Source organism: Lissotriton helveticus, chromosome 6 (genome assembly GCF_964261635.1).
Source record: "Lissotriton helveticus chromosome 6, aLisHel1.1, whole genome shotgun sequence".
NCBI lineage: Eukaryota > Metazoa > Chordata > Amphibia > Caudata > Salamandridae > Lissotriton > Lissotriton helveticus.
The window spans coordinates 1,153,932,974-1,153,952,993 of NC_136067.1; the positions used below are offsets into that span (position 1 = coordinate 1,153,932,974).

The 20,020-nt window shown below is 48.1% G+C and overlaps 1 protein-coding gene across 2 annotated transcripts in view; it reads right to left on the reverse strand.

Annotated features, from left to right (window-relative positions):
• The window catches only part of LYST (lysosomal trafficking regulator), a 3,192,287-nt gene that overhangs the window by 3,059,728 nt on the left and 112,539 nt on the right, over positions 1-20,020 (reverse strand). For both annotated transcript variants that reach the window (XM_078648813.1, XM_078648812.1), the window contains exon 3: positions 10,821-10,911. In XM_078648813.1, coding sequence (XP_078504939.1) covers positions 10,821-10,911 — 91 coding nt within the window. The remainder of the gene's footprint in view (positions 1-10,820; positions 10,912-20,020) is intronic.

A 20,020-nucleotide genomic window follows, 5' to 3' on the forward strand; every position in this document is an offset into this window, starting at 1 on the left:
GTATGCGTCAGGGATGCCCCCTATCGCCTTTGCTTTTTGCTTTGATTTTGGAGCCATTGGCAGCATGGATACGGTGGGACCCCATGATAAAGGGTCTCAAGTGGACCGAGTCCTGGGAGGACCGCATATCGTTGTATGCCGATGATATTCTTCTTTACTTAACTTTTCCTAGGTGCTCCCTCAAGGTTCTTCTTGATATCTGTAGGATTTTTGGGCGGGTCTCTGGATATACCATCAACTGGTCCAAGTCGGTGCTATTTGTCCTTAAAGGGCCCCCTCCGGTCCTTCCAGACGACTGCCCCTTGCTGGTCACTGATGGACCCTTTAAATACCTGGGGGTGTGGGTGACACCGAATCGAGAGGTTTTCTATCATCGTAATCTGTTGCCACCACTTGAGAGGTTTCGCTCGGATGTGAGACATTGGCACACCCTACCGTTGACCCTTCTAGGGAAGGCTGCGTTGTTCAAGATGATGACATTACCGTGACTACTTTACATCCTTGAAAATACGCCATTCTTAGTGCCTCCCAAATACTTTCAGTCAATTAACGCAATGGTCTCTGGCCTACTCTGGGGGGACAAACCGACACGCATATCCCGACAAAAGCTGGTACGAGGGTGGTTTGACGGAGGTATCGCGCTCCCTGATGTCCAGTTGTACTATTGGGCATCGCAATTAAAGATCATAAATCACTGGCTCCACGCTCCGCAGACGGAGCCCGCGTTCAAGGCGGATAGATATGACCTAGAGGCCGGAGGAGTGATGGCCGCGCTCTATGATCCTAGAGGTACGGCGGCCCTGTTGGGCCCCACGGCTCATACGGTGAAGCTCTGGCACATGGCATCGGCTCGTCTCAAGTGTCACAACACAATCACGCAGATGACGCCACTCTGGGCGTCGCGCCTCCTCGGCCGTCTCTGCAATAGCAAGGGTTTTGAAGCCTGGGATCGTATAGGCATCTCGACGGTAGGAGACCTCTACAGGCGGGGTGCAATCCTCACTTTTGAACAGCTAACGGCTCAATTTCATTTGGTGGATGCAGAGTGTTTTCGCTACTTGCAAATCCGTCATGCCCTTAGGTCTGTGCTTCCGGCTGATGGATGATTGCCGGAGTCCACTCCTTTAGAGGATAGACTGCTTACAGAGCATATGCTGAAAAGGCGACCTCATTGGTTTACCGTAAGCTGTTTAACAACATGCCTGACCGTATGGACAAACTTAAAGCCGCCTGGACCGCGAACCTAGGTGACTTTGACAAATCGGACTGGCAGACTGCGCTTTCCTCGCCTCAGGAGGTTGCAGTGCCGTCCCGGCTCAGACTGATACAATTGAAAGTTCTGCATCGAATATATTTCACCAGGGTCACACTACACAAGATAGGTAGAATCTCACACCAGTACTGTTTGAGGGGCTGCGGGGAGGTGGGGACATTTTATCACACTATTTGGGACTGCCCATTTATTGCGGGTTTTTGGTCCAGGGTTATGCGAACCGTGTCACAGGTGGTTTGAGTGTCTTTGCTCCCTGAGCTAAGACGTTGTCTGTTGAATATTTGGGAGCCGAATGATCTGAGCAACCCTCTGCAGGATTGGGCAACAGTTGCTATTATGTATGCCAAACGAAATGTGGCCAAGGCATGGGGAGCCTCTGCGGTGCCGGCGCTTGGTGCTTGGACTGCAGACATGGACTCAGCAATGATTGCAGAGAAGACGGTATACCTGAATCGTAAGTGTCCACGGAAATGGGCTAAAGTTTGGGGGGTCTGGAATGGATATAGGGGGCATATTTGTGACCCGCCCCAGTTGAATAGTGATACAGATTCAGATTGACGAGGAGAAGGGATGTGAAAATCATGGTTAGGATTGGTGTCATATAATAGCTGTCCGAACTGTATTGCTGTCATGTATTTTTCTTGGCGAGATGTATTCACTATGCTTCACCTTGTATCTTCTGTACAACTGTTTTGCACACTGTAAACCTTGGTAATGCCCATTGTTTAAGATGTTTTTCTTAACAATAAAAATTGTTTAAAAAAAAAAAATAATGATTCCTTGTGTCAATTTTTGACATGAGGACATTTCACCAAAAAAAGAATTGCGCAAAAAACAGCTGCTGCAAATGACCACTGCTCACATTCTGGTTGTTTGCATCATTCCTCTGCTATACTTTTGCTGCAAACAGCGGCTGGATTACATTTCATTGCAAAATAGCATAATTTCAGGAATTTCGCATATTAATTGTATCACTAAAATCCGGAAATGTTGGCAGCGTAGTCACAATGTTGCCCAGGCCTACCTTCAAACATGCCTAAAACAGATCCTGGAGATGTTTTCCCTTACAGCTGAAGAATGTGAATATATGTTGAAGCTGTTGCAGGGATCCTGCTCAATAACAACTATGCTTGGGACCATAGAACATCAGTTTGTAGGGACTGAGTCATCATACCACCTCAGTATCTTTGAGCCAGAGTCAGACTAGCCATAGTGTCTCACTTGCCCTCTCCTAACCTTTTCAGAGAGACAAATGAATCAGCACCCCAGAACACAACACTCTTGGCCCTCTCGGGGATCACGGAAATAGGACACACCCTTTCACTCTCACTCATACTTGTCCACAATTAGATAAGAAAGAGACCCGAAGTTTACAAAGTTTATTTAAACTATTGCGCTCTAAGATGCAATAATTAAGCCACAATTTGAAAACTCAACAATAGCTGCAGCATGGTTAAACCGTATACCATGAAAAGCCCCGTCATGTTATCTGATAGATCTGTCTAACCCCTCCCATACTATTTAAGCCAATTGATTATGAAGTACAGATCTCTGAGTTTAGTGGCGACACCGACCTTAGCATACATAGTTGGATGTTCTACATCATAGCTGACGCTACACTCTCGTCTCATGACCGTGGCTCTGTATGTGTTTTTTCAGAACCCCTGTCCACAGTTATACGACTAGATATGTGTATTTAAAAATAGCAAGCAGCTATATTCCTTTATGTCTAGGTGCTCATGTCTGACCAGAGATAACAACAAGGGGCAATGTTTGAGCTTGCCTAGGCTGTTCACACTAAATCCCATAGAGGAGAATAAAATACAAAAACATGTGCTGGCTCAGTGTGAAAACATAATGTGGCACAAAGGCAAGCTTGTTTTTTAATAACGCGTGTAGGAGAGTAGGGTCTGTGTTTAACACGCTCGTCTTTTCCCTTTTGCCGATTCAACACAGGAGAATCTAAAACATTGGAGAGTCTAACGAAGGAAAGTCTAAAACATCGTTCCGACTAACCACCAATTAACTGCGCTAAACGAGCGCTGTTCCAGGCAAGTGAAAAGTGACACCCTTGTTTTCCTTTACCAGTATAACGAGCAAGAGGTAAAGTAATTTCAAGATACTCCCAAGGCTAATCACTAATCAACCGGCTTCTACAAACCACATAAAAGGAACACCTCGTTTTAAAAAAAAAGTAGAGTTAAAAAAAAAAACGAGTAGTTTTGAAGCACATTTTACCAAAATGAAGTGATGACTGTACTGATTTCAGTTTAGATTAATCACCTCCTGGTTGTGTAAAACAGTAGTGTCTACATTTTTTTTTTAATTGATAAGAATGGAAAACCTTAATGTCATTGTTCCTCCCATGTTCCTTCAAACTACTGGAGATCCACCCATTGAGTGGGATGAATGGATAGATATCTTTGAGAACTATATAGAAGCGCTTGATGGTAAGGATTTCAGCGCAACAAGGAAAAAAGCCCTTTTATTAAGCGCTCTAGGCAAAGAAGGACAGCGTTCATTTAAATACCTTCCAGTGGGACTAAACCAAGATGGGAGGGCAATAACCAATGTATACACAGAAGCAAAAGCTCGCATGAAGAAGCAATATGCAAAGGAGGTAAATATCGTTATGGCCAGGCATAAATTTTATACCCAACCCCAGAGGAGCGATGAATCAGTAGACCAATTTGTAGCTAGGCTACGTGAACTGTCCATCAAATGTAGCTTCGGAGAGATAAGAGACGAAATGATACGAGATCAGTTAATAGTGCAATGTCGCAATAAAAAGATGCAGGAAAAACTGTGGGCTGCAAAAAATCCTACTTTACAGATGGCCATTGACATTGCGAAGGTAGTTGAGGAGTCAAATGCGTGTATGAAAGAGATGGAAAAGAGAGATAATGGGAAAGATAATGTGCAAGGGAATGGTGTTTCTTGTGTTGAACAGGATGAAGTTGCTGCGGTGAACAAGAAAGGCGCAGATTTTAATGATAGAGGTCCCAGGCGGTTCAACAATGGGTTCTCTAGCAATGATAGAAACAGATTTCAGGGAAGGATGTGCAGTAGGTGTGGGAGTACTTTTCATAACTCAGATTTTAGGAGATGCTTTGCAATTGATAAAGTCTGTAGGAAGTGTGGGAAGAAAGGACACTTCTCTAAGATGTGTAGAAGTGGCAATACAGACAAAGTAGCTGTTGTAGACAACAGGGAAACAGTAAGGGACATTGTTGGTGTTGAGGGTACCAACAAAATATTGTGTGTGGGTGATGATGGCGTGAGTGAAGGTGTGCCTGGTAGAAGATTCAGGCCAAAAGCTCAATTTCTTATCGATGAAGTAGAGATCCAGTTAATGGTTGATCCAGGGTCGTTGTGGACCATTATTCCCAAAGATATGTACTTAGAGTATTGGAAAGGAGTACAATTGTTACCCAGTGATATTAGTCCTTGTGGTTACCAAGGTGAGAGTATAGATGTTATTGGATTTATGGTTTGTGTAATATCATTTCAAGACCGCTCTGTCAAAGGAAAGGTGTATGTGGCCAGATCTGGTCCAGCAATTTTGGGATGGGGGCAACAGTATGACCTCGGTATTATCATTAATCCTAGAGCGGCACAACAAGTGATGGTGGTAGACAGTATTACCACAGATTCAATTGTTGAAGGAATGAATGGTTTGTTTGATGAACACATTGGAGAGTTGAGAGGCTATGTGCATAAGATTAGACTGCGTGATAATGCTGTGCCCATGCAACACAGGGTAAGGAAGGTTCCATTCATTGCACGTGAAGAAGTGAGGAAGATGTTGAAGGAAATGCTAGATCAGGGAGTAATAGAACAGATTGAAACATCACCCTGGATTTCTCCCGTAGTTATCACAACCAAATCTGACGGAAAATTTCGTTTTTGTGTGGACCTTCGCACCCTGAATCAGAACATTGTTGTAGATAACTTCCCGTTACCGAACATCAACGAACTAGTTCTGTCACTGAAAGGAGGGAAGTACTTTTCTAAACTGGACCTCCGCAGCGCATATCATCAGATAAAATTACATCAGGATTCCAAGGCATTAACAGCCTTCATAACAACTGAGGGCATTTATCAGTTCACTCGTATGCCCTTCGGACTTGCCTCTGCAGCTGGGGTGTTTCAAAGAATGATGGGGGCTGTGCTGAAGGGGGTAAACAACGTTGTGTATTTCCAAGATGACGTTTTGATATTCGGAGAGAATATTGAAGAGCACAATGTGATCTTAAAAACTGTCTTGGAGAGGATGGAACAAGCTGGACTGACTCTGAAAAAAGAGAAATGTAAATTTGCAGTGGAGGAAGTTGAGTACCTTGGGTACACCCTATCGGTTGATGGTGTGAAACCCAAGAGGGATTTATTAGACTCTATTAGGAATGCACCAGCTCCAGGCGACAAAGATCAATTGAGGTCATTTCTCGGCCTCATTGAATACTACGCCAAGTTTGTGAGGGATTTTGCGGAGAAGACTGAAAATATTAAGGTGTTGTTGAGGAAGGGATGCAAGTTTGTGTGGGGTACGGAACAAGAAGAGTGTTTTAAACGGATCAAGGTGGAGATTTGTGATGCGGGCATCCTTACACCATTTGATACCAACCGTAGGTCAGTCTTGACTGTTGATGCGAGTGCTGTGGGTGTTGGTGCGGTGTTGGCTCAAGTGCACGAGTCTGGGCTTAAGACTGTCGCTTTTGCCTCAAGGACACTCACAACGGCTGAGAGGAACTACTCCATAATCGAACGAGAAGCCTTAGCTGCAGCGTGGGGTTGTGAGTATTACAGAATGTATCTGTGGGGGTTCAAATTCACACTCCTGACGGACCACAAACCCTTAGTTAAAATCCTGTCACCTGGTGGAGCTGGGAAGGGTTCTGCGAGGTTGGCTAGACTTGCTGCTAGGATCCAGGAGTACCTGTACACGGTTGAGTACATTCCGGGTTGGAGGAACTGCCAAGCAGATGGACTCTCTAGACTTCCACTACCTTGGGAGGTGGTAGACAAGTTGGGAGTAGAATCACTCAATTCTGAAGGGTCTGTAGCTGCTGTGGATGAGGTGGTGGATATTTGTTCTGGAGCAATTAGTAAGAGCCTGTGGAACACCTCTATGGATAAGGATGTGGTGCTAAGAGAGGTAAAAGACTTGATTGTGAAGGGTCCAAGGAGAGAGAGTTGCCTGTCCCCCGCTCTTCGACCTTATCTAAAAGTACTTGAACAGTTGTCTGTCTTGGATAGAGACGGTTTTTTGATTTTAATGGAAGACAAATTTATTCCTCCACAGGATGTGAGGTTTACTTTGTTCAAGTTAGCTCACGAGGGCCATCTGGGCCAGTCCCTCACCAAGAGGAGAATAAGGGAGAACTTTTGGTGGCCCGGGATGGACTCAGAAATCTCTCAGTGGGTAGAGAAATGTACCGACTGCTTGGAGAGTGAAAAGAGGCTCAAGGTCGGTAGTCACGTTGGCTGGGGCTCTATAGTTGACCCTGGGTGTCCATGGCACACTATATGTCTTGATTTTATTGGCCCGTTTCACCAGCTGAGCCAAGATATGAGGTTTGGGTTGGTGGCAGTTGATATTTCTTCAAAATGGTTAGTTGTTAAATTTATGAAGGAGATCACCACGATTAACACTATCACTGTGTTGAGTGACATTTTTAGAGAGGAAGGCTTCCCGACAAGGATTGTCACCGATAATGGAACGCAATTGACTTCCCTAGAAATGGCTAATTTTTTGAAGAAGTGTGGCATTGCACACTCAAGAACCTCACTTTACAACCCTCAAGGGAACGGAATAGTTGAGAGGGCTAACCGGATGGTAAAGGGCGCAATTCAGATGGCAATCTCTTCCAGATTAGACGTGAGAGGGTTGGTTAACGACCTGGTTTGGGCCTACAGAACTACTGAAAATGGTGTGACTGGATTGATTCCTTTTAACGTTATGAGGGGACGTTCTGCTGGAACCAAGCTGGTCGCTGCTTGGATGAAAGAGTTGTTAAATGTGGGTCCTGACAATCCTGCTGTTGCGAGTGATCCGGTTGGAAGTTGTAAGATTGCAGTAAATGATTGGGTGAAAGTCAAACCTGGTCGAGTCGGCGTTGGTTTGACAAAGTTCAGGGGACCATTTAAGGTCAGGTCTGTTCACAAAAGATTTATAACTTTATTCAACGGTGAGAGTTGGAACTTGAGGCGCGTGGCGTTGTACAAGAAGGCTGAATGTGACCGTGAGATTCATTCTAAGGGAGCCAGTGCCCAAGCTGAACCTGGCCGTGAGGTTCTCCCTAAAGATATGGGCGGCCAGGGAGCTCACAGGGTGAGGAGACCTCCAGGCTACTTGAATGATTTTGTCTGCAAATAAGTTCTCTCCCTGTAATGAAGAGCATATGCTTGTATTTTGTTTTTTTTTTCTTTTGCTTCTTCCTTATGAAGGGGAGAGGATATGTTGTATTTTCTATACTTATGTTTTGCTGTATCCCTTTAAGCCTGACATTCCATTTCCCTGATGTCATTCTCTATCCTGTTCTGCCTTGTCAGTTAGCTCCTTGCTTTCTGATGGGATCACCAGTTATTCTCTGTGGTGCATAATAAATGCCATATACTTGATTACCAGCCTTTTATCATCATTTACATCAGTCTGCTATCCTATGGTCACCCCAAATTTTTGCTTTTTGATTCACTGGTTTATGACTTAATGTGGCTGTGGGCCTGCTAATCAGACCCACAGCCTGCTGTTCTCTCTCTAAATTGTTACCCATGCACTTTAGGTGCATAACGAAATTGGAACTGGTTCACCTTATTGGCCCCTGTAACAGTGTACCCAGGTACCCAGGGCATAGGTGCTTCCAAGGCCTACCAGGGGCTGCAGCACGTATTGTGCCACCCCTGGCCTGGCCTCCATATTTGACACAACTGGCTGATCACTCAGCTGGGGTAAGTCGGTGTAACCACCCCTTACTTAGGTGTAGTATGCCTATACCTAACCTAAAATGGACACATATGTCCCTATCAGCCACTCCTATGGAAGGCCTCATCAATCCTGGAGGCAGAGTGCTTGGGAATATGTGAGATAGTGCTCTGGCATGAGCTGAGCCTGTCTGCAGCTTTCGGAACTATGTCCTTTAGCTGTTTCATGATACTGCCATACCATATACTCTTAAGTGCATTATGAACCTTGCGGTTAAATGCTATCTTTGGTTTGGCTTTATCAAAACATGTCGAGTAAGGTGTCATACGAATTGGAATACTACCCCCTCGCCAGTTCTGGCGACAGGGGTAGCATTCCACCCTTCTAGAGGGACACGACATGTACCTAACCTGAACCCCGGTTAAAGTTAAACAGAGCCTCAGCATCACAAAATGGATGCTGCCACCACAGACACAAGTCTGACCTCCTGCTGGTGGGAGTCCTTCCAGCGAGGGCAGCTTGGACAAAGGGTTTCCTGCCTTGGGAGGTGCTAGCACCACCCCAGACAGGATTTTGTGTATTGGGTAGGACAGGGCTGAATAGAATCAGACATGCCTGGGGCACACAAGGTGTCCCTGTGCATAGGCCAGTTCAAACCGGTGCTGGGGCTTTCCGGCCCAAGTCCTGGCGCGAAACTGGACAAAGGAGAGGGGGTGTAACCACCCCCCTTCCTGGTCCCACCCAGAGGAGGGACCTAGTAGGTGATCCGGCCCCCCAGATTCGAATAAGAGTGGGAGCTGTGTCCTGAGACTTCAGATCATCCTGAATCAACTTGAAACTAAGAAGACGACTGGACTTCGACATTCTGCTGCACAGAAGACTGAAGAGCATCTCCCCTGTGGCCTAGGAGTGGCCACCCTGTGAACACAGGCCCCATCCAGCAACTCGACGTCTGCTTTGCCGCCGCCTCCCGCCGGAGCCCGAGCCCAGAGCCTGACAAGACCCAGACTCCCAGACTTCTCACAGCCCGATCCACAGTCCCTGCAAAGAAGGGACCCGTGGAGGCACCGAGAGACGTGGGACCGGACCTCTGGAAAGACCCCCGAGAAGCTGACTGCGCAGCACCCGAGGCACCCTCGACGCTGTGCTTTGGGGTTTGAGAAGCCCCAACCTCGAGCAGCACTTGCCCCAAAGATCAGCCCCCCAGCATCTCCACGATCTGCGTGGGCCCCTTTTGCACCGTGCCACTCGACGGGCCATCCCGGCCACTTGCCACGTGGCTAGCGGCCATCTTGGTGACGAAAACGACAAACTACACCGCTGGTCTGGTTGCTCCAGACTGGCCCTTGCTCCCCTGAAAAGGATCACCCACTCTGACCTTGCTGGTCCGAGTGAGAAGCTTGAATCACTTCCTGCGTGGCTTGCTTTAGCCAAGGCCTGTTTGCTCCAATCAAGTTGCCGACACCGCCATCAGCGAGAGGCTACGTGGGACAGCTCGTGACCGACTCCTTGACGTCCTTGACCTCTTCGTGTCCACGTGGCTGCAGGGACAATCTTCACGACATCACCTGGTTGCACCCGACATCGCCTGGTTCCTTCCTGGTTCCACGGTAGTCACTGGCTAGTGACTTTGAACATTGTCCCCTCTGCTTTCAGGTCTTCACCTCTTCAGATCCACCCTTGGATCCACCGGAACTCTTCACATCGAGCCGCCTGCAGCATCTTCAGCTCCAAGCACCATCGACCTGCGTGACGAAACCCGACACTACTTCGACCCTGTGCACCCGCTTCCTGTGGGTGAGGTAACTCAGCAACGCCGGTGTTCCCACACTGGTATACACCTCTAGTGTCTGTGTCTAAAGTTTCATCCTTCTAGGTCACTCGGAAGGTTCCTTAATAACTAACTTTGTAACTTTTACGCACCATTGACATTGCATTGGTAATGCGTGCACTTTCCGCACGGCACCCGAGTCCCGCGGGCCTTTCCCGACTTCTTCACTGCTAGTCCCGAACAGCTCCGGCGATTCCCCAGGCCCTAGGCCTCTTCACTTTCCCCATAGTGGTTCTTATACCACTATTTTAGTATTTGGTTTAGGTGGCCCCTAGGGCTCATCCATAATTGTGCAACTTTTGTATATTTAAACTGTGTTTTGTTTTAACGCATCTGCTTCTGTGCTCATAAACAGTATAGGGGATATTTGTAGAAATAAATCTATATATATTTTCAATATATATCTGTGTGGTGTCCTTTCATTTGGTATTCAAGAGATTGTGTATGGTAAAACAGCTTGCTTCACATGCCTTTACAGAGTTTAGCCTAAGACTGCTTAGTCCATGCTACCCCTAGGATAGCTTGTCTATAAGGTTGACTTTACAACCTGCATCAAGGGGGTTGCTTGGCATGGTACAAGGTGATCACTAGAACTAGTGAGCATCATATACCAGGCCAACTTCTCACAACGCGTGCAAAACCAAAGCGGCCTACAACATGCATGATTAGGCTAACATAGGGAAAACGACAACAGGTCATATGAGAAACACATGACTAAGCTTTACCAGCAAACGTTAACAAAAAACCCAAAAAACAATACAATTTAATAAACTGTGTATGATTCCAGGCATTACCTTCTGCCTTTTCCTCTTGAACAGGTATCTTCCAAACAAGAGGCAAAAGTGACAAAAGGAGAGTAAGCAGTTCTTCTCGACATGTCAGTTCCTGGAAAAAGTAGGAAGTATTAAAGATCAACGGTATGCTCATATCACAGATGCAGAATGACCCATACCTTTATGAACACAGGTTTCCCCACAACCAAGGCTCCAGCCTTTTGAAAATCAATTTGTGGACACGGAGAGGAAACTAATTTACCATATCATCTATCGTACAAAGTAATTTAAAAAAACACAGAGCCCAGGAAGCCATTCTAACATTCATCCTTTAAAGTTGTGTGGTGAAATTCACACTCTTCCATGTGAGGAATTCTCATTTTCTCAAGGAGATTCCTGAGAAAACCATTTACTGACAGAATTTTCACATCTGGATGTTCCTGAACTCCAAGCAATTTAACCTAAATATGAATCAATCCCTTAGCCTCCCCTTCTTACCAGCAGTCCAATTATCTGTGAACACCAGGAGGCAACTTTGGAAAACAGCCTAAGCTTTACAAAAGTATTTTCATGCATTTATTAATTTCCTAAGTGTTGAATATGTTTTGACAGCTGACACCCCCTAACTCACACATATACAGATCCATATGGAAAGTTATTTAATTCTGATTGTCAGAAACGTCTATGTACATAACTGAATAAATGATATGAGAGACCGCTACAGTTCCTTAACTTAACTTTTCCCATAATGATTATAGACAGCATATTAAGAAAAAGGCTTCTTCACAAACATATATACAATAATGTCAACCAAAATGGTGGCAGGTAGTGAATAAATTGGTGCAAGGAGCACATTTGAAAGTAAATCTATGCTGAGAGGACAAGGGCATCATCAAGTTTTTGTGGGAAGTTACCACCATTCTAGTCATGTATGAAAGTGAGCAAAAAGACAGATAATATAAACAGGGGGGGATGGATCCAAAAAAGCAACTTTGCTTGTATGAATTACATATACCACTACCAGATTAAAGGTTGAACCACTGTCAACTGGTCGTGGCAGACTGGCATATAGAGAGGATTTTAGGCTGACTGTGATGGGGCGATGGGTCAGCTACAGAATCCAGGTTCAACCCAGTAAGAAGTCTTACCTTCTGACTTAGTCTCTGAAATGGGAGTCTAAAATTTTCAGTGGGACAAGGCAGCAGGCTGTAGGTCAGAAAGTGGTTGGACGAGGTCCCGATATAGCTATTTTGCGCCTTCAGTGAAGATTTCTACGTTCACACTTGTCACTTTTTTGGAGCTTGGACTACTTCAACGAGGCAAGGCTGAGGGCTTTAGCCGAAGAGGGCACCACCAACCAGATACCTTCTCTGGGGAAAAGCTCAGGGTGGGAGAAACCTGAAGCTCTAGCCTATTATCAACGCATATTGGTTGGACCGTCTTGGCATGTTTGTCCCGGTCCTATGGAGGTCTTTGGAGCAAAACATTTCTATATCGCAGGAGGTTTGTAGGAGAACACCGAAACAAGCCCTGGGAAATCAAGGCAGCAGTGGGAAACAGCAAGATCCAGAGCAGGTCCTGTTGAAACAGGTCAGCTGGGAAGTTGTAGAAAAGGCCTCCTGTAGCTTGAACAGGAAGTCACACTTATGACATCTGGAGTTCCTTTTATCCATGGTACAAGACGGAGAGCAGGTCTAGTCCTTCAGTACTTTTCTCAGGTCTCAGATGACAGCAGGTTCAGTACACTTCTGATCTTCAACATGTCCAATAGTGTTCAGGGGAGGGTACTGGGGATGCCGCATTTACCCCTGGCACCAGCCTGTGGGTGGAGGTGATTTCTGGCTCCTCCCTAACTGTGGGTGGGTCAACTCCTGGCTCCTCCCTAACCAGGTGCAGCCAGGGAAAACAGTATCCGCCCCTTTGCAGTCACTTCAAACCAGTTTGGGGGTAACACAATCCCCACTGTACTGTGAGCTGTGCTGAATGAGGGATGGGGGGGGTACAAAAAAGTGGCTTTCTCAGGTGTCATAAGACATCTGCCAGTAGCAGGGAAGGCTCAGATCCTTGTACTGGGGTGAATGTATGACATTGTTCTACATTCTGTCCATCAACTGTGTTTTTTGCAATTTTCACCCCGAGTGGGCTGGGTATGCTCAGACGTGAGTCCCAGGCTCTCCACACCACTGGAGTCAAGCTATCCAGGCTGAATGAAGGCTGATAGCCAGAAACCGGTCCTTGGATGCTTGATTCCGGTCTGGGAAAGACATGGCTTGGTAGTTCGGACTGGACTGTTCCCATGAGGCACAGGGTCAGAGCTGATTTGCATATAGCCAGTGTCTAACCCAGGGTGGTGTGGAGTGCAAAAAAACGATGGATTTAGGCCCAGATCCTTGTACTGGGGTGAATGTATGACATTGTTCTACATTCTGTCCATCAACTGTTTTTTTTGCATTTACCCCTGGCACCAGCCTGTGGGTGGAGGTGATTTCTGGCTCCTCCCTAACTGTGGGTGGGTCAACTCCTGGCTCCTCCCTAACCAGGTGCAGCCAGGGAAAACAGTATCCGCCCCTTTGCAGTCACTTCAAACCAGTTTGGGGGTAACACAATCCCCACTGTACTGTGAGCTGTGCTGAATGAGGGATGGGGGGGTACAAAAAAGTGGCTTTCTCAGGTGTCATAAGACATCTGCCAGTAGCAGGGAAGGCTCCTTTCAATATCATTAAATTCCTGGGTTCGGACCAAGTGGTCATCCTGCCAGAGGAACAGAAACACCTCTCCACACCCAGGAGTTTGTCTTCTGCTCTGGGAATAGTTTTCACACCTCATTCAGAGTGGAGCCCTCAGATCACAGCAGCGGAAAGGTAACGCAAATTAGCCTTCAGAAGCTTTAAGAGATATCTTTCTTAAACTCACTTTTCCTTAATATAGCAAATCAGACTTCACCGGTGAATTCAGCTTTTACTAATTACAAGGAGTCCAAAGATGAAATATCTAGGTATTTCCTAGCTGGAGACAGCATTATTACAATTAATACTGTATCTTGCGCTTTTTTGCTATAGAACAGTCGGTCTAGTTACAGTGGAAATAGTTTTGAGGCTTTTTCAGAGCAAGGACATGTTTAACATTAAATATCATCATGTTCTACTTTTAGATATAATGCACCCAAGCTTATGGGCAGCAAGGCCTATCTAGGGGAGACTTAATAGTTAAAAGGAAGGTAGATCGGCGAAAGGGTTTGGCAGGTCGAATTGCACTTGAAAAGCTGCTTTAGTCAGCCTACAATGGTAGGCCTGAAGCCATATTTTACATTGTCACTGCAGTGGGTGACAACAGGCGCTGCAGTCCACTAGTGACATTAACTTACAGACCCTGGTTACACTTTGTACCATAAACAAGCGACTTCTAGTAAAATATGCTAATTATTAGTACTGCTATGCCATCATGTTGACAGGAGATGCACAGCTTCTTTAGTTCTGGTTAGCAGGGGTGAACCAACAAGTTTCTTACCTTCAGTAATGCCATATTTAGTAGAGACTATCTAGTCGCAGTTTCCTTACCTTAGAATTATCTCCAGACATCAGACGGGATCTGGAAACTTGTTCGTGAGCAGTACCGCTGCGCACCGGTAGATGGCGTTGCTGAGCTCCGCGTGGCATCATTGGCCCTGCCGGAAGTGATGTCCCTTTCCCTACAGAGGCACCACCCCAGCGCATTGATGCCGGTTTCTTTTCGTGCCTTTCCACATCAGAACTGCAGAGTCACGAAGAACCCTGAAAGGGGGAACAGTTTGTCCTGAAACTTTGTGCGCAGAGCAGGGATGATGGGTGGGTCGGAAAGAAATCTGCAGCTAGATAGTGTCTCTAACAGATAAGGTGCTACCAAAAGTAAGCAACTTTTTCATTTGATAAGAGATTTCTACCTGCAGATTCCTTACCTTAGACTAGATACACAAGCAATACCTTCCTGGAAGTGGGGCTGCAAAACAATTTCAATCTAGAAAGTCCTGCAGGATCGAACGAGCAAAGGGCCTGTCCCAATGGAACTGACTGTCCAGGCAGTTATGCTTCGTGAATATGTGTATAATAACACACGTTGCTGCCTGGCAGATATACAGGACTGGCACTCCATGTGGTAACGCAGTGGTCGCAGCCTTAGCTCTGGTGGAATGAGCAGCAAACCCTCAGGGGGTAGCTTCTTGGCTAATGCACAGCAGATTTTGATGTAGAGCACGACCAATCCGGAGATGGTTTGCCTCTGCACAGGTATTCCCTTCTTTCTCTTCTTTGCTCTGACATACCCCACGAAGAGTTGGTCTTCCACCCGGAACTCTTTCATGCGGTCAAGGTAGAACAACAATGCTCCTTTTGGGTCCAGTAGGTGAAGTCGCTCCTCTTCTTTAAAGGGATGTGGGGAAGCATAAAAGGTAGGGAGGGTGAATGACTGGCCTACATGAAAAGGAATGACAACTTTAGGCAGAAAGGAAGTTCTAGTGTGAAGAAATATCTTGTCTGGACATATGTTCAGGTATGGAGGCTCGGATGACAAAGCCAAAAGTTCACTGATTCTCAAGGCAGATGTTACTGCCAACAGGAAGGCCGTCTTGATGGTAAGGAGCCTGAGAGGACAGTTGTGCAATGGCTCAAAGGGGGTGCACATCAAAAACGTAGATTAAGGTCCCACTGAGACATGAAGAAGAGGGAAGGAGGACACATGTTGCAAACCTTCCAAAAACATATATACAACAGGGGATTTGAAGAGTGAGGGCTGATCAGGCAATTGCATAAAGGCTGAGATGGCACGAAAATAGCCCTTGAAGGCGCCCAGAGCTAAGCCCTGGTGGGCAGGGTAAAGTATCAAGAGAAAGACCTGGAAGAGAGGAGCAGAAATAGGGTCAACCTGTCTCTCTGCACACCATGCCTCAAACTTACTCCAACAGCAGCTGTAAAGGGAGAGGTGTGGCGCTGCGGCCAGGGCGACTGATGCTGGAATCTGGGGATCCCGGTTCGGTCCCCGGCGCCGGCAGCAGATTAGCCCAGCACCATATGACTCTGGGCAATAGCTTGTTTAATCTTCCCAATGGCTACGAGCGCCTGGAGACCCTCACGGGTGATTGTTCGCGCTTTACAAATGTGGATTATATATACCGTCTTGGCTGCCAAGATAACATTGCAGACTTTGGGCAGAAGGTCAAAAGCTGTTAACTGTCCGCTCAATCTCAATGCATGAAGGCGGAGCATTGACAGTTTTGGGTGGAGTACCCTCCCCATCTGCTATGACAGAAGATCCTGCCGAAGTGGCCGCTTGATCGGAGGACCAATGGCCATGTTCAACATCCCTGGATACCAAACGCTCAGAGCCCAGTCCGGAGCCACATGAATGACTCAGGCCTAGTCGTTCCCGATCTGCTTGAGAACTCTGGGCAGAAGCGGTATAGGTGGAAAGACAGAGTAGGCCTGAGCTCCACTTGAGACGAAAAGTGTCTGAGTGAGGGAAGGCTTGGAAACTTCGCAGAACTGTTGACATTGCACCTTCTCAGCAGTGGCGAACAAATCTAACCAGGGCTCTCCCGACTGCCTAAAGAGATCTGCAAAAAACGTGAGTCCCTTGCTCACTTTGCCACTGGATTCAAGCAAGCCGGGTTGAAGACAGTTGAAATGCCAGAAACCGGTCCTCGGAAGCTTGTTTCCGGTCCAGGGAAGGTATGGCTTGGCAGTTCGGGCTGGACTGTTCCCATGAGGCACAAGGTCAGACTGATTTGCATATGGCCATGTCTGAACTGGGGTGGCAGAGTGGGCTAAAGAACGGTGATGGATTAAACCCAGATCTGTTGACTGGGTGTGAGTGTTTGACTGGTTCAGATGCTCCGTCCATCGCCACCCCCTTTTGTACCACTTTGTTCGCCATACGTTGGCAGGGTATGCTCAGACGTGAGTCCCTTGCTCACTTTGCAACTGGATTCAAGCAAGCCAGGCTGAAGACGGCTGAACTGTCAGAAACCGGTCCTCTGAAGCTTGATTCCGGTCTAGGGAAGGCATGGCTTGGCAGTTCGGGCTGGACTGTTCCCATGAGGCACAGGGTCAGACTGATTTGCAAATGGCCATGTCTGTACTGGGGTGGCAGAGTGGGCTAAAGAACGGTGATGGATTAAACCCAGATCTGTTGACTGGGTGTGAGTGTTTGATTGGTTCAGATGCTCCGTCCATCACCACCCACTTTGGTACCACTTTGTTCGCCATAAGTTGGCAGGGTATGGTCAGACGTGAGTCCCTTGCTCACTTTGCCACTGGATTCAAGCAAGCCGGGCTGAAGACGGATGAAATGCCAGAAACCGGTCCTCGGAAGCTTGTTTCCGGTCCAGGTAAGGCATGGCTTGGCAGTTCGGGCTGGACTGTTCCCATGAGGCACAGGGTCAGACTGATTTGCATATGGCCATGTCTGAACTGGGGTGGCAGAGTGGGCTAAAGAACGGTGATGGATTAAACCCAGATCTGTTGACTGGGTGTGAGTGTTTCATTGGTTCAGATGCTCCGTCCATCACCACCCCCTTTGTTCGCCATAAGTTGGCAGGGTATGCTCAGACGTGAGTCCCTTGCTGACTTTGCCACTGGATTCAAGCAAGCCGGGCTGAAGACGGCCGAAATGCCAGAAACCGGTCCTCTGAAGCTTTTTTCCAGTCCAGGCAAGGCATGGCTTGGCAGTTCGGGCTGGACTGTTCCCATGGGGCACAGGGTCAGACTGATTTGCATATGGCCATGTCTGAACTGGGGTGGCAGAGTGGGCTAAAGAACGGTGATGGATTAAACACAGATCTGTTGACTGGGTGTGGGTGTTTGATTGGTTCAGATGCTCCGTCCATCACCACCCCATTTTGTAACACTTTGTTCGCCATAAAGAGATCTGCAGCACCTCTGGATGGAGATGCTATTCCTGATCCGCTAGACATCTTTGGGTGAGTCCAGACAGACCGCCAGTTTTTTAACCACCAGCCCGTCCAGAGACGCGGGACCTCTTGTGAAATGGTCAACGACCTCACCCCGCCCTGTTTGTTGCAGTACCACAGGGCAGGGGTGTTGTCCATGAACATCTGCGCTAGCCTTCCAGGGATGGAGGGTAGAAAGGCTTTTATTGCCAGCTGGATCACCCGGAGCTCAAGAAGGTTGTGTCACCACTGAGAGATCTGATTGAAGAAGGGAGAGGGATCTGCTGCTGACCCATTCATAGGTCATTATCTACCCCTGCAGATCTTTTGCAGTTCTCTCCAAGAACTGGACCAGGTTGGAGAGATTCCCCTGATGCTGCACCCACAGTAACTTCAGGTCCCACTGCAGAGCCCGCATATGTCAGCGGGCATGTGCATGTGTCACAAGCAGGATGCAAGAGGCCATGAGTCCCAGCAGCCTCTGTCAGTCTCACCGAAATCCAGGATAGAGGCCGAATCATCAGTATCACAGCCGGAATATCCTGGACTTGCTGTTTGGGAGAATAGACTCATAACTGCACCATGTCCAGAACAGCTCAGATGAAAGGGAGCATGTGAGAGGGAGTCAGGAGTGACTTTGACACGTTGGTAGTCAACCTCAGTGAATGCAGGAGGTATGCCGTGATCTGAAGGTGGGAGATGGCTGCCTTAGGCGAGCCCGCCTTCAAAAGTTAGTAATCGAGGGGGCGTGGCTAGCAGCCGGAGGGAATGGTCGCTTGCTAACGCGGCTTCCGGCCCTCGCCTGTCTATCCGGCTCAAAACTCCGTTATCCGGCTGAGGACTCCTCAGCACTCGAGAGGTCCTCACGTAGACCCTGTGGTGCACTCCAGGGAATCGCCGTAGTCAGTCGGAGGAGGTCGTGTGGGAACGCGAACCGACTGAAGGACGACCCCCTTCGCGCACAAGATGGTGCCCGTTGCGGAGCTCCGGCTCTAGAGGACTCTGCCTGCTGAAGCCTAGTAGGTGATCGGGCCTCCAGAGACATTGCCTGCCTCCCGGTCACTCATCGGAGCAACTCAGACACCCTCCGCGCCTGTCTGGAACCCGCAGCTTCGTTGGAGGACCCAGGTGAGACAAGCTTTGAGGCGGCCTGCTGCGGCCCGTGGTCCCGGGGAGGCATCCACGCAACGCCCTGGCTTCTGGGCCTGAACTTTTTCGGAAGCCCCGGATTTGGACTCTTCCGTACGAGCATTGGCTGTGACCCTTGCGCCCTGTCTCTCCGGCAGCCCCTCGGCACACAGGGGGGGCTCACTGGTGCCATTACCTGCTCCTCATTGCCGACAGCACAACAGGCATTGTGGTGGTGGACCAGCTGCACCCCGCTCACGCCGTGCAACGCTTCCCGGTCCAAACTGCCATCGGCCAGACTAGTCTGCCTCTCTCCGTGAGGCATCGTCCTGGGGCCGAACTAGACGGTGTTCTGCTCACGCTATACCAGCCGATTCCCCGGTCTGGAACTATTTAAGTGGTATTTGGCTACCCGGGTCTCCCTTCCTTAAAGGCAACTTCCCACACTGGTAGAGGCGCCTATTTCAGGAGCTTTGCTTGGCGCCAGGGCTGTGAAGGCTGACTGGACAGGTGGCCTAGGGGTGGACAAAACTGCGCGGCAGACCCTAGGATTCAATAGGTCCTACCCAGGGATCTCAAGCGATTACTTGGCGACTGAATCACTCGCACTGCTGCCAGAGTTGTACACTGTCCGTAGGGGAGGGCCCTTCCTGGCGCAATCTGCCCCGTAACGCTGCTCCTTCCGGTGCGCTGATACTCTAACCCCAGATGGCGTCCAGCAAAGGGGCCAAGACCTCAACCCAGAGACAAATCAATAAGCTCTCTTGGGGATCCAAGGGAGACGGCAAGGCTGCGACATCATCCGAAGACCCGAAACCCACATCCTCCTCCCCGAGAGCGAAATCTCTCACTCTCGAAGACGTCATGCAGGCAATCGCTGGGGTCCGGTCCTCCCTAGAGACTCGGATTGACTCAGTCAACATAGAGGTGACCCTCCTACGGGCGGACCTGCGCAAAATGGACACAAAGGTCAAGGATGTGGAGGTTAAAACTGCGGCCCTTATAGACGACCCTGCAGCAACAGGTCGCCCAACTTCAAACACAATAGAAACAGATGAGCGACCTCCTGGACGACTACAAGGGGAGGGCAAGACGGAATAACATCCGTATTCTAGGTGTTCCGGAACAGATGGAAGAGACTGCGGCGGACTTATTTGTTGAGAGCCTGGTCATG